The 19839-nt window shown below is 35.3% G+C and overlaps 4 protein-coding genes across 7 annotated transcripts; 2 read left to right on the top strand and 2 right to left on the bottom strand.

The window, feature by feature from the left end:
* Positions 520-1706, bottom strand: LOC105157537 (late embryogenesis abundant protein Dc3). The gene is made up of 2 exons (XM_011073946.1): positions 1539-1706; positions 520-1168 (listed from the first exon to the last, which is right to left on the bottom strand). Exons 1-2 carry the CDS (start codon positions 1596-1598, stop codon positions 758-760), a joined length of 471 nt encoding a protein of 156 aa, XP_011072248.1. The 5' UTR covers positions 1599-1706; the 3' UTR covers positions 520-757.
* On the top strand, positions 8280-12533 carry LOC105157536 (biotin carboxyl carrier protein of acetyl-CoA carboxylase). 2 transcript variants are annotated; one of them, XM_011073944.2, is made up of 9 exons: positions 8280-8417; positions 8725-8913; positions 9588-9673; positions 10386-10445; positions 10532-10765; positions 10847-10909; positions 11601-11669; positions 11898-11943; positions 12029-12533. In XM_011073944.2, the coding sequence occupies exons 1-9, from the start codon at positions 8408-8410 to the stop codon at positions 12097-12099; spliced, it is 828 nt and encodes a 275-aa protein (XP_011072246.1). In that variant the 5' UTR covers positions 8280-8407; the 3' UTR covers positions 12100-12533. The 2 variants fall into 2 exon arrangements, with proteins under 2 accessions (XP_011072246.1, XP_011072247.1); XM_011073945.2 differs by having other exon boundaries at positions 9594-9673; positions 12029-12529.
* LOC105157535 (zinc finger CCCH domain-containing protein 39-like) lies at positions 12826-15672 on the top strand. The gene is made up of 2 exons (XM_011073943.2): positions 12826-13930; positions 15174-15672. The coding sequence occupies exons 1-2, from the start codon at positions 13261-13263 to the stop codon at positions 15398-15400; spliced, it is 897 nt and encodes a 298-aa protein (XP_011072245.1). The 5' UTR covers positions 12826-13260; the 3' UTR covers positions 15401-15672.
* LOC105157533 lies at positions 15714-18607 on the bottom strand. 3 transcript variants are annotated; one of them, XM_011073940.2, is made up of 4 exons: positions 17758-18607; positions 17417-17509; positions 16401-17315; positions 15714-16182 (listed from the first exon to the last, which is right to left on the bottom strand). In XM_011073940.2, exons 3-4 carry the CDS (start codon positions 17100-17102, stop codon positions 15901-15903), a joined length of 984 nt encoding a protein of 327 aa, XP_011072242.1. In that variant the 5' UTR covers positions 17103-17315; positions 17417-17509; positions 17758-18607; the 3' UTR covers positions 15714-15900. The 3 variants fall into 3 exon arrangements, with proteins under 3 accessions (XP_011072242.1, XP_011072241.1, XP_020548439.1); XM_011073939.2 differs by having other exon boundaries at positions 17417-18607; XM_020692780.1 differs by having other exon boundaries at positions 16401-17509.

Below are 19839 nucleotides of genomic sequence, written 5' to 3'. Positions count from 1 at the left end.
ATTCTCCCTGAACCGTATATTAATTAGACAATAGTATTACATATATCATATAATTAAATCAAATTCGACCGAACTAAATACGATTTATACCAACCGAGTCCAAAGTAAGCCATATAATTAGTTATCATTCGATCAAATTAAATCTGGACTAAAATTTTCCCACCTGCCCACCATTGTTCCCAAGTTACTGACAAATTATTGTATTTGAAAGACGAATTAAAATAACCTTTTTCCCACCCATATTGGAAATCCATCTCCTTATAAACCTTCAAACCTATCTAAGAACTTGGGCAACAGACATACCCAAAATTCCAACTTTAATCGTCTCTTATCGGATGACCACCGTTCGCTAAGGCATTGATATATTCTTGTGGCGATTAATATCATTTAACTGAAAATTTGTGGGAAATATGGGACTTACTCCGAAATAAGCGGAAAAACTTTTTGAGGATATTGATTTTTAGATATTTCTTTTTCAATGCCTTAACAATTATATTACTTTTCCCTGAACACAGAACGTCTCTTCCAAGGAGTTTATGATGGTGCCAAACCCCAACATTTCATTGCACCACCAAGCCAACATTATTCAACTACACTTACCATTTAAGAAAAAAACAAACAACCCCATGAACCCTGTAAGAGTAAAACAGACTCCAGGGACACACAAGATTTTCTTTCAAGCAAAAAGAAAAAGGCCACAAACAAAGAGCAATACGACCCACAAAACAGACTACAGAAGCATCTCCTCTGTATCTTCTTAGTGGCCAGTCTTACTATGGGGATCCTCTTCATCCACATCAGCCATCCCGAATGTGTGCTTCACCGCTTCCGCCGCGCCCTGCGCCATCCCCTTCACTTGTTCTCCTGTTTTCTGCAGAAATCCGCCGGTTCTCTCTTTCCCCGCCTGGGCTGTCTCCTTCCCCGACTCCGCCAACTCCGACGCCTTTTCCTTGGTGGCCTGAGCTGTCTGAGACGCCTTCTCCTTGGTGGCCTGAGCTGTCTGAGACGTCTTCTCCTTGGTGGCCTGAGCTGTCTGAGACGCCTTCTCCTTGGCGGCATCCAAGTAGCTTCCAGTTTGATCCTTGGCGTCATGGGTGCGGCCGCGCGCGGAGTCTGCAGCCTGCGAGGCCTTGTCCTTCATTGTATCCATTGCTTGCCCTGTTTTCTCCTGCAAATATAGTTCCAACCATCCACTACTCATAAATTTCCGCATCAAACAACTTCCACGCTCAAAATACACCGACTGAACGAATTTCTATTTCAAACCACAGCGGATAACGTTTTGTATTTCATCAGCAAAAAATTCTGTACACTGCGAATATATATCAATTGCTGAAAGCAGAGAATGCAACAAAACTTGAAATAAAAAATTCAATCCACAAAACATATACAATTTTCTTATTACATTTTCTAACTCCGAACCTCAAAAACATTTGAGTAAAATAAAACGTCACATTTCTACCCTAACCCTAACTAAGAAGCACTTAATTAATTTATAGGGTTATGCACACAGGATGTGTGTACGTATGAATTAGTACCTGAGCGTGGCCCTTGGCTTCTCCAGCCTTGTAGCTTTGCTGGTGCTGGTGGGACGACATCTTCGACGATGCAGAGCTAAAATGATCAGAATTGAGAGACGAAATTCGAATTGAACTAAGAGGGAGAAAGAAACTCGTGAGATTTGGATTTGACTGATGAGTGAGTGAATGAATGCGAAAGAGTTAGTTGCATGGGGTTTTATATAGACGTTGGTGAGGGTGAAGAGAAGCTGCCACGTTTCCAACTGTCCGACGCGTGTAGGGTGTACGTGCCATTCACCTGTGACCTTGCTCATCTTATTTTTGGATAACCATCTATTATTCTTAATTTCGACGGTTGGCGATCAGATCAGATCAATGGCCCGAGTTTATTGAACGTTGATGATAGGTTGGAGCACCCACCTCAGTTCACATGCATGTGCACCCAATTCAATATTTGGGTTCGGATTTGGGGTGTATTAATTAATTACATGACGGAATTATAATATAACATGTGCAATATTAATATATAATATTATTATTTATTATATAATGATGGAGCGAAACCAATAAAATTGAAGAACAAACAATAATGCATTTTTAATATTTTGAGAACTCAAATTTGAAATAAAATACCAATATTTATTTAAAAGAAAGAGTCTTAATTTTGGTAAAATAGGCTTTTGAAACTGATTAAATTTTCAACTGTCTCATAAGCTCGCAAAGTTCGATTCAAAAATAGCCTAACACCCTAATAATTATCTAGAAAAATACTATAACTATGATAGAAAAAAATTAAAATCAAATTAAAAAATAGAAGAATTTAAAAAACCATCCCAAGGTCAAGATCATGAAAAATTCACAATACTGGTGGACCCCAGTTGATTCTCCTCTTGAAAAAGATAGGTAGAAGAGAACACCATATAACTTTTTTTTTGGATTAAAAATTATGTCGTTTGAAATTCCATCGTCAACCTACATAATTAATGCACTATACTTTTGACTTCTTCCATCCAAATAGTACTCCCAAAATATATACACCTCTTATTTTACATTATATAACCAATTTAATATGATAAAATTTTATTTGAAGCCTGACGATTAAAAAATTATAAATTAAGAAATATGTGTATATGTCTACTTCTATCACTAATAATTTCTTATTTTTCAGTTTGATTTGAATTATGGATACGTGAGGTGTGCAATGGTGCTGGTTTGAGAAATTTTCCAGCTAACTAAACAATTAACTTATATCATAAAAAGGCCAAAAATTTACAATGATAAAAAGATTAATATTTTTTTATTTTTGATAAGTTTACCATTGAAGTAGTAACTCCATGTACATAGTATATGATAGAACTAAAAAAAAAAAATAGGACAACATTTTGGAATAAATATAAGTTTTTGTTCTTTAATTGAGATAGAGTGGTATTTCTGGGCAATTTTGATTTTAATTTTGTAATTAAAGACAATAATTTAAAAAAATAGCACACTTGTTTTAATTTCTACAAAAAAAAATATGCTAACTTCACCGGAAAAAGGGTAAATGTTTCGCAAGTGACAACTCCATTTTTCCACTAAAATTGGTATTTTTGGCAAAAATTAGACAAAATAGGCTATTTTCTTTTAATTATTATTCTCAATCGTAAAATTAAAATCAAAATGAACGAAAAATACCACCCTCTAAAATTATATATATGACGAAAAATGCATTCCCTCCCCCACCCCAAGATTTTCTTATAGCAAATTTAAGAAATCAAGAACCACTTGAGTACCCGTTCCAATTAATATTGAATAATTCTTCCCCAAATACTTCGCGTCCCACTCCAAGTGTTAGCTAATGCACATATTGTGGAACACATTATAGTTGGAAACTTCATCTATAAATTCAACGCAAAAACACCAATCCTTTCATATACATTTTGATTACTAATTCTTTCCTTTAGCTGATAATTAGATCTAATTTTCCAACACAGAAACACAAAAAAGAGCCAGAAATATGGCAAGCGGAGGACCCACCAACAACCCTAGCCAAGTTCCAACAGACGAGGCTCAGGCTCAAGTACTTTTTTTTGAATAAAATTCATTATTATATTATGCAATACATTTAAACTCAAATATTAATTCAATACATATTTTGCCTATTTACTGTATTCTCAGTTATACTTAGAAAATTTTGAACCACATTTTTAATGTATTCGTCAAAAACTCTAATGTCCCTTTTCATAACTTAGTTCTATATATAAGTAATTGCTCTAATTATTGCAGATGAGGAGGGAAAACCAGCGTAACTTCCTTGATGAGGTATTTAATATTCTTACTCAATTTTAATTTCTTGTAGTACAATAATGTACGTATAATTCTTGATTGGAATTATTTTGAATAATATCAAAGACTGGAACGCAAGTGAAGAACATGGTACAAGGAGTGTCCGATGTGGGAAAGGGAGCCGCTCAAGGTGTGATGAGCCTTGCACAGGGAGCAGCACTCGGGGCGGCTAACGTTGCGCAAGGGGCTGCTGATGCTGTCAAGAATACTGTGGGGCCGACGAACGCCACCACCGGCTCAACCAATCCCCCCGGCAACAACTGACCGAGCAACCACCTAAACAACTAGGATTTTAAATAAATTTCTAATCAATCTTTCATACATTTTTTTCTTATATATACTAAGTATGAATAGTTGTTACTGTTTACTGTCCAGGATGAGCTGAATTGTCTTTTGTGACAGTAGCATTACTATTTATTTGTTATATCCAAGTATTGAATCTTGAATTCTTACTACTTTTCAGAAGCAATTGTGTCGAATGAATGTGTCCAAGGCATTGGTGCTTATAGTTAGACCAAAATCATTAATTACAAAGGAGTAAAATAGCGCGTAACAATTAAGATTCTTTAATACTTAAATCAAATCAAGTATAAAACTGAAAAGATAGAACATAAACATCTGAAAGTAATTTACTATTATCTCAAGTATTTAAAAAAAAAAGTCAAATTTTCATATTTGTACAGACTTACATATCGAAATCTCCTCCTTCCAGGTGTCTCCGAACACCTTGCTTTGAGACCAAGTTGCCAGGTATGGGTCCGATCTCATCCAATAAAAAAGTACGCGCACCTATGCTTGTTATTTGAAATTTTAAAGTCCTAGGAGGTATTTTTATTTTTACCAACAACTTTCATATTTTACCCCATCACTTATCAAAGTAAAATGCAAAAATTCATAAATTATCATATGTTTAGAGGTTGTATATATAGATCAATGGTATCTAGTTTAATGGTTAAAACTAAAATTTTATAAATAAATTTAAAATCATGTGTTCGAGTGCCATCATAAAAAAATGACTCTATCTTAATTACTTAACGTAAGTTTATTAAGAATAACTAATTGTGCTAAATTCTAAATTTTAACTTATGTATTGAATAATGAGTTTAATCACAGTATTTATAGACTTACATAAAAGAGAATTTAATAAAAAAATAGAATTCAACTAAGAAAGAAACTAAATAAGTAAGAAAGTCTAATTACTGTGACATTCTAACTAATATTATACATAATAATCGATCCTATATAAATATATTATTTATTACTATTATTCCTATCCTATATATTCATTTTCGGTTCCCATCACTTACCCTATAGCTTGATTCTAACTTAGAAACCTAAAACCTTGATATTTATTTTGACATTTAATAAATAAAATATGGTCCCGTATATTAGAAACAAATTAATCCTAATTTCTTTTTTACCATTTTCCTAGATGTCTATTAAAGCGGATGCAAGTATCAGCTGGGAAAAATAATATATATTCATACTTTTGAGATTAGGCTTAATTACAAAAAAAAAATATATATATATATATTTATTTGTGAAATTATAGATACATCGTTTGGAGGGTATAATTTAATTTACCTCAAGGGTTTGTGAAATTACAGATACGCCCTTAAAGGGGGTATAATGTAATGTAACATAGGAGTTTATAAAATTACAAATACACCCCATGAGGGGATGTAATGTTGTACTTCAAGGAGTATTTGTTTTGGCGGTGAACAAGGAGAGCATACTTGTAATTATAACTAAAATATCAAAGGTTGGTGGTGAACAAGGAGTGCATACTTCTAATTATAACTAAAATATCAAGGGGTATGCTTATAATTTCACGAAGAATATTACGAGTTTTTGTATAATTAGATTTAATCTTAAAAGGAGTCGATTTAATATTTATATAAATATTAAAAAAGAAAGATAGTTTTCACTTACAATTGACTGTTTGTGACACTGCAATACCAAATTTTTAGATACTAATTATACGTTTATACAATCTACGTCATCTTTTCATCACCAATACGCAAACCTGATGGGTGTCGAATCCACCAAAAATAATTCCTACGAACACTTTTGTAGATGTGTGAATAGGGTCGAATCCACAGAGATTGATTTTAAATTAATTCCTTCAAAAATGAAAATAATTAGGGGGAATTTTGATTGTGAAGAAGAATAAAACTAAAAAGCTAATAAAATTAGAAGAGATAAATATAAAATAAGAGTATTCCAGTTAAAGACAGGATCATGCTTAATTCCACGGTTGATCATAGATGCAAAGATAACAATTATTCATGATAGATAAATTGGTTATGGCCATTGGTATGACCTAACGATCTCACCTTTCTTTACCTTGTGGATAGTCAAGGAACGTCCGTTGACTAAATCCCTAATTAGTAAACAACCTTGGAAACGTTCTCAAAATTTAATTTACCAACAGCATTAAGAATTAGAAAGACCCAATTCTAACCAATAAATTCCTACGAGGATTTATTTAAATTAGATTGTGCATTCCCCACAACATAATCGAAAACTTTTACATAATCAATTATGGTGTGTTACCACTAGCTATTGAACTAAACAAACAATTACGAATTTGCAAGTTCAATTGGCTAGGCAAACATTCTTGACAATGAATCAGATTATTTGTAATAAAAGCACAAAGAACAATACAAATACCAATATGAATAAAAGTAGAAAGCATAAATTAGATCTCACAACTCGTTGAATTTAAGCGATCACCAAGTCTTCAACCAGAATGAGAGAACTAGCTAGACATGCTGATGAAAGAACGTATGAAAAGCAAAATAAGAAAATATTATAAAAACATAGAGAAATAGAAGAGTTCAAAAGTTGTCTCTTAAAGTGAATTACATCACCTATTTATAATAGCTAGATACCTAGTTCTACTAGGATTAGAAATAGATTCCTAGTTGAACTAAAAGACTTATAGAGATAAAATTATAATCCTAGTTGAACTCTTCCTTCATCAGAGGTAGTCCAAGGAACTCCAAACTCTTGCAAAAAATTGAGTTTGAGTCTTGTTTGAATTTTTATTTTGGTGCTTTTCTTCATTTTCATTTCTTTTGTCTTAATGCTGCAAAATAATATTTAATTAGGAGCATTTGGTCACAAAATAGGCTAAATTATTATATAAAATAAGCACAAAATGCGATCCTATCAAAATCATATTTATCTTTTAGTTTCACTCATGTTAATCACTTGATTTGCTTTTAGTTATATATTGGTTTTTTATTTTTAAAATACGTGTTGTATTTATCTGATTATATGTTGCAAGTATTGCATGTCATGATAGCTAGTATATAATGTAGGGATAATTATACTCCCCTCCTTTGAGATTTGGTTTAATTACACTTAGATCCCCTCTGATTTGAAAAATACATCTAGCACCCTTGAAGTTTGCTTCCGTCTAACAAATAAGTCATTTGATTAGTCAAAATTTATCAAATTTGGTGATATTAAAAAAAAATTGACTTACAATAAGTCAGTAATAAGTTAATCGATGATAAATATCAATTTTCATTCAGTTTTTTAGTTAACATCAACAAATTTAGTGAATTTTGACTAACCGATGGATTTATTTGTTAGATAGAAGCAAATATCAGGAGTACTAGATGTAATTTCCCAAATCATAGGGGATATATGTATAATTACACCAAACTTCAAGGGAAAGAAGTGTGATTATCCCTATAATGTATACTAATATTAAAAAAAAAAAATCATCTACATTAACAAATGGTGATTAATGACACCAATGAACCAATATATGTGAAGCAAAAAATATTCTTATTCAATTTTTTAAAATTTTCATTCATCGATAAATAAATTTTATTTTTTCTTTTGTGTACTTTCTCTTCTTTTTTTAATGTAACATATTATTTATATATTTTAATTTTATTTATAATATATTTTAAAATTAAAAAATTATTTATCATATAGGGACAAAAATAACGTGTCACATGCTAATAAAAAAAAAAAAGAAAGAAAGAAAAGGGGGGAATGGAGTGAATATAGTTAGAAAAAGGTGGATGCTGAGTGGGATTGTACCCCCACCATCATTATCGCTGGTCAAATACTTCCATCATTCTCTATCTAATTCCATATATAATTATTTAAATAATTCCTTAATTTTGTTATTACTCCCAAATATTTATTCATTAACAAAGAGCCCAAAATCTAATGCTCCGCAATTGCAGGACATTAGGAATATTTTGTTTTTATTAATTGATTTCCTCGCTCCGTAAAAATAAAATAACTTTATATTCAAATGAATTTTCTGGTGCATTTTTCTAAAGATAAAAGTGTTTACTATTTAATTTTGATTTACTTTGATAAAAATTATTAAAAAAAAAAAAAAAGAGTCAAAAGAAGGAAGTGAAAATAGATAAGCAAATCTAGAGTTGGGGCCCGCCCCCCCCTTATATACATGAGTTTCTGGCTCATTGCTACTTCGTTAACATCGTCGCTGCCCAAAGAGAAATTCTCTGGCAGCTGCCCTGCTCCTCCTCCACAACCACCACCACAAGTTCCTTGCTTCTCCACTTTACATGGCTGCATGTAAGTTCTCTATCCCCTTACTAGCACATACTCCCCTTTGCGGCTGTTATTTCTTCTGTTGTTTATCTACCATTCACATGTTTTGATTTCTTGTTAATTGTGCTGTTTTCCGTTTATTATTCGTTTTTCTTTGCATATTTCTGTACTGGGCTTCTGTTTTTCTTAGTTTCTTGGATTTGTGTGCTTCTGCTTCTCGGGGTTTTTGAATATCTCCGAGGAATTATTGTTTTATTTACCCTGAAAGACTTGCATTGTTGTTGGAAACAGAATAAAGTTTGATGCTTTTTTACGATGATGTTTGTTTCAGGCGGTTTTGGGGCTTCAGGCCTCAAGATAAAGAACTTGGATTTCGGTTCTCCCAGGCCCAAGTCGAGAACTCTGCAGCCTTTGCATAGTTTAAGGACTCAGAAATTCGTTCCCTTTGATGGTTTCGTGTTGTCTTGTGGATCAAAGAAGCCGATATTTGTTTGTCGAAGTTCAGCTTCTGAAGCTGATTGTGAGTTGATTTTCTATGACCCTTTTTAGACCTATTTATGCAGCCTTCTTGGGTTAATTTTGCTTGTTCTGTTGTTGGGGTGACTGTGAGTTTTCGGCTCTAATGATAACATGTAGTGAAGATAACAATTATTAAATGTTTGATGAACTTATTAGATAAAGTATCCGTAGACTGGCTGGTTACTGATGTGAATATCTATCTAATGGAGGTTTATGGTATTGCATACGAAAAGAAAATACTTGAGCAATCATTGTAGAATCTGTCATGGTCTCCTCACCCTAGGTTCTTAGGATGAGGAGTTATGGAATTATATAATTTGGTATATTAACCGTGTGCATTTGGCTAGGCTATCTCGATCTTATCTTCTTTTGCATTGTCTCTTGTTTAACGAACAGGTGGAACACTTCTAGTTAATCTCGTACGTTTTCTTGAGTTTGTCTCCCAAATTAGGTTGTCTAGTACTTTATTAGAAGCTAAATAACTCAGATGTAAGTTTGATTGTTTGCCATTGTATTGAGGTGAAGGGTTTAATACACGTCAGTTGATGGCTAATGAGTGAAGGAAGAAAGTTCTCTTTGTTATATATGTAACATTCAGAGTTGTCATATGAAAAAATTCTGTATAGGATACAATTTTTTTCTTTCTTATCCTGCTTTTTCTTCTTTCCTAATAAGTAACAGCTAATGCCAATGTGGAGGATAATTCTGAAGAAACTAAGTCGACTGATGGAACAAGCACACTTGTCCCCAATGGACTTGAGGTAAGTTGCTTTATTTGCATGGTCTAAGGTTCTGCATATAAAGCTATGTATTATATCTATAATCTCATTGCTTGATAAGATTTAGAATTAGGAGAAAATTTAGTGTTGGAGATGTAGGAGTATGATTTCCAATTATGGGAAAAAATGTGTACTTGTATTTGAACAAAGTAACTCTTGACTGAAAACTTCAGCTACCCACGTTTACTACCCCTCTTCTCTAGCAGTGTGGAAGAATTCAGATAAATATGCAGTATTTTGTTCTGTATTTTTCATATGGTAGTAGCCCCCCTAGAGGTAAGAGTAGTAAAATTGCAAGACTAGCTGCTTGATTTTGGTGCAATCTCTTAATTTTTTTGTTTTGCCCCTTCCCTTTTGTTAATGACAGTTGAGAAAATTGAATTGCTGAGGCATCAACTAAGTGGTGAATGATGTCATATTGTCCACTGTTTTTATGCATATCAGAATAATATATGCCTTTTGTCTTTGTTGCTTATAGCTCTTCACCGTCCTATCACTTTTTTTAGGATCTTGGAATAGGCTAATAGCTCAACTAGTAATTTAGTTCCCAAATATTTGGTCCAGATGCACCAACACCTATGCACAAATTGCTGAGTTGGTTATGCTCTTATGCTACTTTACAGCACATAATTGTTATGAACAGAAATCAGTTTCTGTAAATAAATGCAGCCATCTTGCTCATCTCGTTTTGCAGGTAGAATCTCTTTTGACAGTGCTATGCGACACAACATCAATTGCCCAATTTGAACTTAAAGTGAGCAGCTTTGTCTTTTGTTCATAAACTTGGAGCACTTGATGTTTTCTCATTTGATTTTGTTAATTCTATTAATTTCCTTATAGCTTGGGGGGTTCCGGTTATATGTGTCAAGAAACTTGGCTGAGCAAAGTGTACCTCCACAACCTCCAGTTCCTGCTCCTGTTACTAACCAAACAGTTGTTGAGTCACCTAGTTCAAATGGCTCAGCCTCATCATCATGTTTGGCCCTCTGGAAACCAGATCCTTATTCTGTTGGAGTTCAGACGCTGCTTGACAAGGCAGCGGATGAGGGCTTGGCGATACTTCAATCTCCAAGGGTAAGAATCCAAGAATATGTTTCATGAAGGGCAGCCTTATCTCTCTCAATGTTTCTGTTACTAAGTTTATACCGGATGCAGGTTGGATATTTTAGGAGATCTCGGACTATTAAAGGGAAGCGTGCTCCTCCATCTTGCAAAGAGGTGTCTCTTTCTTGTGGCTTTCTCTTTTCCTTTTTTGAATTTTTTCCTTTTATGGGGTTGATGAAGTGTTTTATTTAATTAATCTCGTGCAGTATTCGACATGTGTGATTCACTTATTGCATCTTTCAGATCCTTCTTTTCAACACATTTACAAATATCCTCGTCTTATATTTTTGTTTGGCTTTCTTTAACTTCATAGAGAAACCCTTTTGGTGGGTTTAAGTTTTTTTTTGTAGCTCTCCATCTATTCCCCATTGTCAGCAAACGGGTGCCTTCTAATATCCACGCATTTGACCTTTTCAAGATTGAAACTTGAAATGAATTTTGTCCTTTGAACTGTGAGGTTGAAATGAGGGAGTTGATTCTTTGCCACCTCTTTTAACTCTTCAGCTTCACTTTGTCCCAATGTTGGAGTCGCACCTTTTGTATACTAAAAGAGTAAATCTGAGACATTAATGAAAAGTTTCATTAGCTTGAATGACCATTCTCCTGATGAACGGTTCCGTATTTTCTTATTCTCAATACTCAACGAAACTATATCCTGTTCCTGTGAAACAACTCCAACACCATTTCAAATTCATACCCCTGTCTTCATGATATCTCATCAATATTAACCATCACAATGCTTGTCTGTTACTGCAATATTACCTGCAATTTCCATCATTCACCATTTACTATTATTGCTTAACAGAAAGACATAGTAAAAGAGGGGCAGGTGCTCTGCTACATTGAACAGCTAGGAGGCCAGATCCCCGTTGAGGTTTGTGCTGATTTTACTTGCCACTCCCAATTGGTTGACGGTTCACCTGAAATTTGCATTTTGCATTGACTTTGGCTTTCTCATTTCTCTTCTCTTCTGATAACAAAACGCACTTCTGCATGGTCTAAATTTAGAGTTGGGTTAACCTAAACTACGGTGTAAATTTCGTGAGACTTCTGACATGATGCCAACAGCTGATTTCTCTTTGAATTTTTTCCTTTTTCCCAGTCTGACGTATCCGGAGAGGTGGTTAAGATACTTCGAGAGGATGGCGGTATGTATCAATCTTTCTTCTGTTAATTTTTCCTAACGAAACATCCCTCCTTTTGTATCCACTGATTGATGCTTAAAATTCACAGAACCTGTTGGGTATGCCGATGCTCTTATTGCAGTCCTGCCATCCTTTCCTGGAATAAAGAAGCTTCAGTAGATCGTCTTTGTAGCTCATTAGTTCTTCTTTTTGCTGCCATTGGTTTTTCTTCAGACTTCCCCCCCAACCCCACCCCCTCGCTCTCTCTCTGTGCATGGTTTAGTTTGAGACGGGGCATTTTGGAAAAATACAAGAGCAAGGACGCTATAGTCTTGAGATATCAAAGCGGGAAATTTAATAGAATGAGTTATAGTTGACAGTATGATTATTATTCATATTTTTACTTTGGTTCTTGATTTGTAAATGCAGCTAGCTTTTTCACTGAAGTGAATTCACATAATTGCTTTGTTGCAGTAGTGGATCTGGGACTGGAACACATGTTTATATTTCAGTTTTGTTTGTCCAGATGGACAACATCACCATTTTTTCACCCATTCTGTGCATGTGAAGCACTGTCTTGGTTCTTACACTAGACCATCTATAAACGGCGATGTATAGATCTGAGGAAGGTGGACACAAAGGTAAGGCACATTGTTGAAAACTCCATCAAAGGCAGCAAGGCGATTTTGCAACACAACAATGAAGAACAGGGGCAAACCGTGTTCTCCGTATTCTCCCACTCCATTAGTTTTAAATTCAATTTTAATAGATAGATTACATTTTAAAAAAAATTAGAAACTAAAAATTATGCTTGAAAAACAAAATCAGTTTTGGCGGTCAAGTTATAGTGTAATTTAGCCGGTTTAATTGAACCTAATGAATGTTTAGTCCATTTCTTTGTCTTTAAATAAAAGTAGTAAAAATCTTACACATGAGGCTCAATTTGGTCATTTCTCTTTGCATGATCGTACTCGTACGACAACCAGAAATGAGGGTTTTGTGAGGATTCATCCTTCTTCCTACCATGATCCCACAAGAAATCCTTGTGCTATGCTTTTGCTTACAGATATTCCCACGCATCATCTTCGTGTTGTTCGCTTTCATCGAGCAATTTAGTCTTGCATTCAAGATATTTTCCAGCTTTTGAGCATCCATGGACGATATTTCGGTTTTACGTACGCACGTCAAATTCGAGTTTCTCATGCCCGAATTCCATTTACTCATCCTCTATTTCCATCAAATCTTCATTTCTTACTAGAGATTGCATACGGGTTCACCTCATTTTTCCCCAACAAAAAGCGTATAATTCTTCTTCATTTTTCTTTTGTTTTTTCCCCAATCATGAGCATGAACCATTTCAATGATACTCAAGTTTCTAACCCAGCTGATTTTGGCGGCAAAAATACATTTGATAACTGTCCACAGCCAAGAATTGCCAACCACCAATCTTCTTCCATTCACTCTAATTTTGATTTCAAGAAACCAAGATTTTCTGAGAGGAATCCCAACCCAAGAATACCCTTATCAGTGAACAGGTCAAAACTCTCCGTTCCTTACAAGTCCGAGTTATGTTTGCTATTCCAGAGGGGGAAATGTTATTATGGTGCAAATTGTCACTTTTCCCACAGCATAAGCGACATTAGAAATCCAGGGCTAAACACTCTCGCTATGGAGGGCCATCTGAATGAAGATAGTAAGAGAAATACTGTGCGCAAAATGAAGGAGTGTCATTGGTTTGCCAGTGGAAAAGACTGCCCTTATGGGGACAAATGCCAATATCTTCATAAATGTGATCAAAAGGTTAGGAGGGATGTGGGTTTTTATAGACAGAGTTCTGCTGTGAATGGAGGGAAAGATAGAAGTGGAAATGATCAGATTGAATGCCACAGTTTTAGTGCTGGTGAAGACTATGATAAGTCTGTCTTTTGCAAGACAAAGCTCTGTATGAAGTGGGAGAGGTTTGGGAGCTGTCCTTATGGGGTGAAATGTACCTATGCCCATGGAAAAGCAGGTTGTGTTTCAGTGTTTGGCTTAAACTTTGCAGATCTTTTGATGTTCTGTTCAAGAACGCATCTTAGTCGATTCTCTTCTTTGATTAAGTGTTTTGGTTTATTATAATAGTTCGTCGGAACATAGTTTCTGCTGAGTGTTTTAAATGTTTATGAAGGAGGAAACTTTTGGGGTGCTTACAAAGAGAGAAGTTGCATGGATTAATCAGTTGTTTAATACTGCTGAAATTTACTCCTCTCACAAATTATGTTCTACTGAATTAGGAAAGACATATTGCATACTTGAAATTATGCTCATGTAAAGTGTTATTAATGATTTATATAGTAAATGCATGCAAGAAATGCTCTCATTAACAACCTATTTTTCCGGGGATCGGGATCCTGCTGAGTTTGCGGTTTGGAACTATTCTGAGGAATAGTTCCTTGACCGATCACTTGCTTCATGTGTTATTTGACCAAAAAAATCTCGTGGAACTACTTCTATCTGCCCAAGATTTCTGCAAATCTCTCTGAGGAGGAGAAAGAAATTGTTTCATTGATAAATGAAATGCACTTAATGTGCATCAAGAAGCTTGTAACAAAACATCATTTTATTCAACTATTGTGCTTATTCTCTGTATTCCTTTCCTCTTTCGCTTCCTAATTGATGCTCCAAGAATCTTTGTATTTTATATCTTTGTGATTGAAATCGAGTTGATTACGAGGAGTTGGCTACATCTTAATACTTCCTGTAGATTGTAGGTAAAGTTGAGAGTACCTTGTTGAATCATGTTGTAGGAAATGATGAGTGGTATAGTTTTGAACTGCTATAATTTGTTACAAAATGGTGATTTTTAGTAGGATCTTCAATACTTTGTGATGATCATGCTCCTTTTGTTGATTCCTTCTGACTGGATTGTATCTCGTCCTCCCGCCTGGCTAATCTTAAGAAATGTAGACCAACTCATGGATGGATAATGTGACTTGCTTGTACGAGGGTAAGGATGTTGAAGGCATATTGGTAAACGGAAAATGCTTTAGGTTTTACTTCATATCCCTCTTACGAGGATTAGATATGACTCTGTTCTCTGATCCTTCCTCCTCTTGTGAACCCTTTTCTGTGTCAAGTGCTTCAAATGTTTCTAGCCAACGATAATCTCTTATAAATTCACAGAATTTTACTGAACTGGAGTTTTATTCTCCTTGTCTGAATAAATTCTTTTCCTTCTCTTCTTTTGAATCTAATGTTGATTATTTCATTTGCAGAACTTCAAGAACTCGGTTCCCTAACTGAGCTGGAAAATAGCTATACTTCCAGGTTGAAGCTACCCAATTCTGCAGCATCTTGTGAAATGGGAAGAAAGATTGCTAAGAAGCTGCAAGGCAAAAGGTGTTTCATGGATGGTGACATTAAGAAGATTAGTGAAGTATATGCTGATTGGATGGAGGATAGGCAAAATTTCCATATTCCGTCGAGCAAAATCGGGAGCTAGATACAAGCCTGTGTGTCCCCTTTTTAAATCTGTGGTTCTGAAAGATCGAAGGGCACAGTGTGAATGTCTAAAGTTTACCCGTAGGCAATCAATTAGCTAGTTACTAGTCGAGTAAAACAGTTGTGGCAAAGAAGTCTACGGAAGCCTTTTGCCTCCAGGTTTTCTTGCTTTTGTAATTGTGAACACAGTTCATGTGTAGCATGGCTTACAATGGAATACATACTTTTGACAATGTGTTCCCATTAACTACAGAAAGCCAACTTTCCCTGTGATCTCTGGCATTATCGTGAACTATTCAACATAAGTAACACAATTTGCTTCAATATTCCAACTCTAGATGATGTTTCATCTCCAGTTGTTCAAATTTGACTGTTGTTGCTTGCATAGATGCATATCTACAAATCCCTTAAGCAAGGGGATGGTTTTCTTAATTCATCAAGAAACAAAATTTACTAACAAAATGCAGAATTGAGTGGGAACCTGGACTTCTTAGGCTTTCTTTAGTTGCCTCTCCTTGCTGATTGAGCACACTTGATTGATGATCGGGCTAAAGCATCCATTGGATTTATGCATTTTCCCCACAAAGGATCATCCGTTGGGAGAAGTTCCTGTAATTCATCAGAAGCAAGGATTACTGTGTTCACAGCTCTCACCAGCAGAACTTGCAGGGCAATTCTGAACAAATTCTGTGCTCCTTCAAAGTCTTTCCTCTTCAAAGCTTCCACTGCAGGGATCACAGTGTGTTCCACAGTTGCTTTATCTGGCAGTACAACCTCAAAACCCTGCATATGTTGTCCAACAAAGATAATTTGTATCACTAATACCTATTCGCATCTCTGTTGTATTTTTTGCTAAAGATGGAAAAGGAAAAGTTAACTCGGACAAAAACAGTATAGAGACGCAACAAACGGTTTGCCAAAAGCTTTAAACTTAATCTGTGCTCTGATAATAAGTTTGATCATTTGACTTGTCCAAAATTCTAAGGGAAAGACGTAGATACCTCATTTTCAAGTTTCTCCTGATAAAATCTACCCACCAAAGTTCCGTTGGTGGCCAGAACACCAATACGCGGAGGGCTTCCAGCTTCTAATGGCCTCAACTTGGCTTCCTTGAGTTCCTTGGCCACACATTCACCCACATTAAGAAAAGGAACAGAACATCCCTCTTTAATCTCGTCATGCCAAGAATGTAATATATGGCACGGCATCACAGTGCAACAGACTCCAGAGTTTTCAAGAAAAACTCGTTTACTTCTTAAATTTTCCACTAACAAACTGTGATCAGTATATAAGCCTTCGGTTTTACCAGAAAGGAAAGCAGAGGAACTTTTTTCAAGAGATAAGAATTCCTTGCTTAGTGATGGATCTGAACAAAGGACAAAAGGAGGGCCAGAGTCTTCGTCCTTCAAATTTAACTTCACCAACTTTTTGGCAAAATTCAGACTGGAAGTAGCAGAAACACCTCCAATTATCCCAATACTGTTGTCTTGCTGAATGCTAAAACTTCTATCTAATGATGATATGTTTGACAAGGGACTTCTATTGCTGTCAGCTGGATTATCACTTCCTTCTGCTGGTGGGATGATGGATGACGGAAGTCTCAGCAGAGCTGGATTTTTCTTTCCTTGGCTCTGGCTTGTATGTTTACTAAGACAACAGCTTATATTTGATGGATAATTGAAGGATTTGAAACACAATGACATTCTTGTACGGAAAATTCAGTAACTAAGACTGAATCCAAAGTTTTTTCAGAATAAAAGTTACTGTTTTAGTGGAACATGGCAGTCTAATGCATATAACAGCAACGCTCCGTGAAACAAGAATTCAACTCTTTGGAGATTTCATATATCCAAGGTTTCTATGAAGTCCTGAAGCCGTGCAACTGCTCGTTGTTCACCTCCGAAACAAACCAGACACTGATGATCCGCAAATAGGTTTGTCACACATTGAACTTCAGCAAGCACTGGATTAAAAAATTTAAAGAGGTTTACAAATAAAACAACCTCAATTTGCTAACCTGAAGAATGAACGATGGCAAAATCAGCTTTTCTGCAGGTTCGCTCCAGCCGAATCGATTTTCCAGCATCTATGAACTTAACCTTTACGTTGACTGAAAATTTTGAAACCCTTAAATCAAACTTGTCCTTAGAACACACAGTTTCAAGAATTGCTAAGAAACTTATCCCCCACTCAGCAGCCAGTTCCGTGTTGTGCAGAAATTAATACCACAGTCTCTCCAACAATCTTGGCTCCCCCAAACCCCTCTAAAAGTGTAAAAACCCCGGTAATCTTTTTCTCTTGCAATTCAAGAAAAACCAAGGACCACGTAGGGTACAAGAAAGTGAGTGGGAAAAATACCTCCAAGTTCATAGGCCTCTGTCACAAAAACCTACAAAACCACAAATCATGAGTGAAAGTGTGGAAAGAATCTTTACCGTTGATGTCTTCAATCAAATTTTCCCACTTTTCAAAAAATGAAACAATTCAATCATTTTAATCCAAGAGCTAGCAAACAAGTCTTGGTTAACTTTGTGTCTATCTTCCAACATGGTGTGTGACTGCTTCTGTGAGTTCCTTGAAAAGGTAAACCATTGAATACATGAGAAGTGGGGTAACCATTTGTCCAACATGCTAAAAGAAGATCTGTGGCCCCTCTTATAATAAATTTTAACTGCAAATGTCAGCCAAATCAAGATTGCAAAATTTTCCATACAAAAATCTAGCACATGAATCATGCATCTACAAAGTTCAAACCAGTGGAAGTTTTAAGTGCACAATTTTGGGCTTTTCTTTCAAGATGATTTTTGACCACAAACATGGTAACTAAAAGATGGAGTGTACAGACTATCCACTTTCAAGATTTTGAATCTCAGACTCATTATCTACATAATTCAATCATATTTCATTACGTGATATATCAGTTAAGTGCAGTTATTAAGACAAAGAAAGTGACTGATATGTATACAGAGAATAATTCAGTAATTTGCAAATATGGACAGAGTTAATGGCAAATGTCACTGTCCACTGTCCGTTGTCCCAATTATCTCTGTCTTATTTGAGACCTGCTCATTACAGAAAATCTTGCCCAACTTGTCATTTGAATCAAGAATTCCTCAACTTGCTTGTGGAATCCAACGTTAAACATTGCTTGATCTATGATCTTACATAATGCCAAAAAAGAATGAAAACTCAAAAAAATAGTTTTTCTAGCATAAACTCAACGAAACTTGGCTTTCGAGTAATTCTTCCACCGTTTAACAATGAACTGAGTTCTGCAACATTTAATAAGCTTTCGAACATCCCTTTTCATAGAAAAAAAGGCAATAATTATAGTGATAATCAATTTTGGGAAAATGCAAAGGGCTTGACCGTGATCAGTTGCATTTTTTCCACTAAACTTTTCCCTTGCAATACCCCATAGGATGAGAGTTAAACCAAATAAACTCATTCTTCCACGTTTCACCAGTCCTAGAAGAGCTCCTGCAACACAGAGGTAGCTTCCTGCAATAACCTGTCGTAAAATTCCCATGCATATCAGAAAACATTCCTCATTCTTGATTCTCTATTAAAACGCAGGATTTACAGTTATGAAGATTGGAATAGTTACTAATTTCTGTCTATCACAACATTGCAATATGCGAAGTAGACAATCAAATCTTGCATAGTAGTATTCTGCTTCATTTGAAGATGTTCAAGAAGTAATGTAAACTTTTCTCCCAAATGCAATGAATTTTTCAAGATTTCTCCTGGTAATACATGGCCTAAAGAGAATGAACGTTCGACGTACAAACCTCCAAGTGTCTGAGATTAGTTGTGAAACGAGCACCCCGCTTGTTAGACTTGTAAGGACTCAGCAGTTGACCCGGGCTTGGAATGGTTGTACCCTCCATGAAAGACGTTTTAACGGCTCCCGGATAGAGAAGGGCCTTCAAGAAAAGTTCAGGGGAAGCTTTACCAGCAATCAATTGGCACGCAACTACTTCTACTGGTGTTTGACAAATACCAATTCGACATGGAAATCTGAATAGCAACGAAAAACTATAAGCAATGAGAATATCATGAATCAGTCGAGCACCAAAAATAGATGAATGAACCAACATAGAATTCAATATGCTGAAATGCCAAATTAAATGCCAAGTTTTCAAACTCTTTCAAGAATCAAGAAATTAAATACTCAAAGTTCATGACCTCAAATTTTGGAATACATCAAACTTCACTTCTCTGAAGTTGGCTTCCTAAATAATGCCAAAATTTACAATCTCAACCATTTTCTCCATCAGCAGTGCCTAATTTTATGCTCTACATTGGAAACTTCAATCATAAAATCATTTTTTTAGCATCAAGAATTACTGGAAAATGTAGAATACTACTTATTCCTCCTTCTTGGGACCCTCTAAATTGATTTTCATGAAATCGCTTCACCTGTTCATGCAGGAGTAG

The sequence above is a fragment of the Sesamum indicum genome, linkage group LG3, assembly GCF_000512975.1.
Source record: "Sesamum indicum cultivar Zhongzhi No. 13 linkage group LG3, S_indicum_v1.0, whole genome shotgun sequence".
In the NCBI taxonomy this organism is placed as follows: domain Eukaryota; kingdom Viridiplantae; phylum Streptophyta; class Magnoliopsida; order Lamiales; family Pedaliaceae; genus Sesamum; species Sesamum indicum.
Note: the sequence above shows the minus strand (reverse complement) of the source record. Positions and strands in the feature narration are given on the sequence as shown.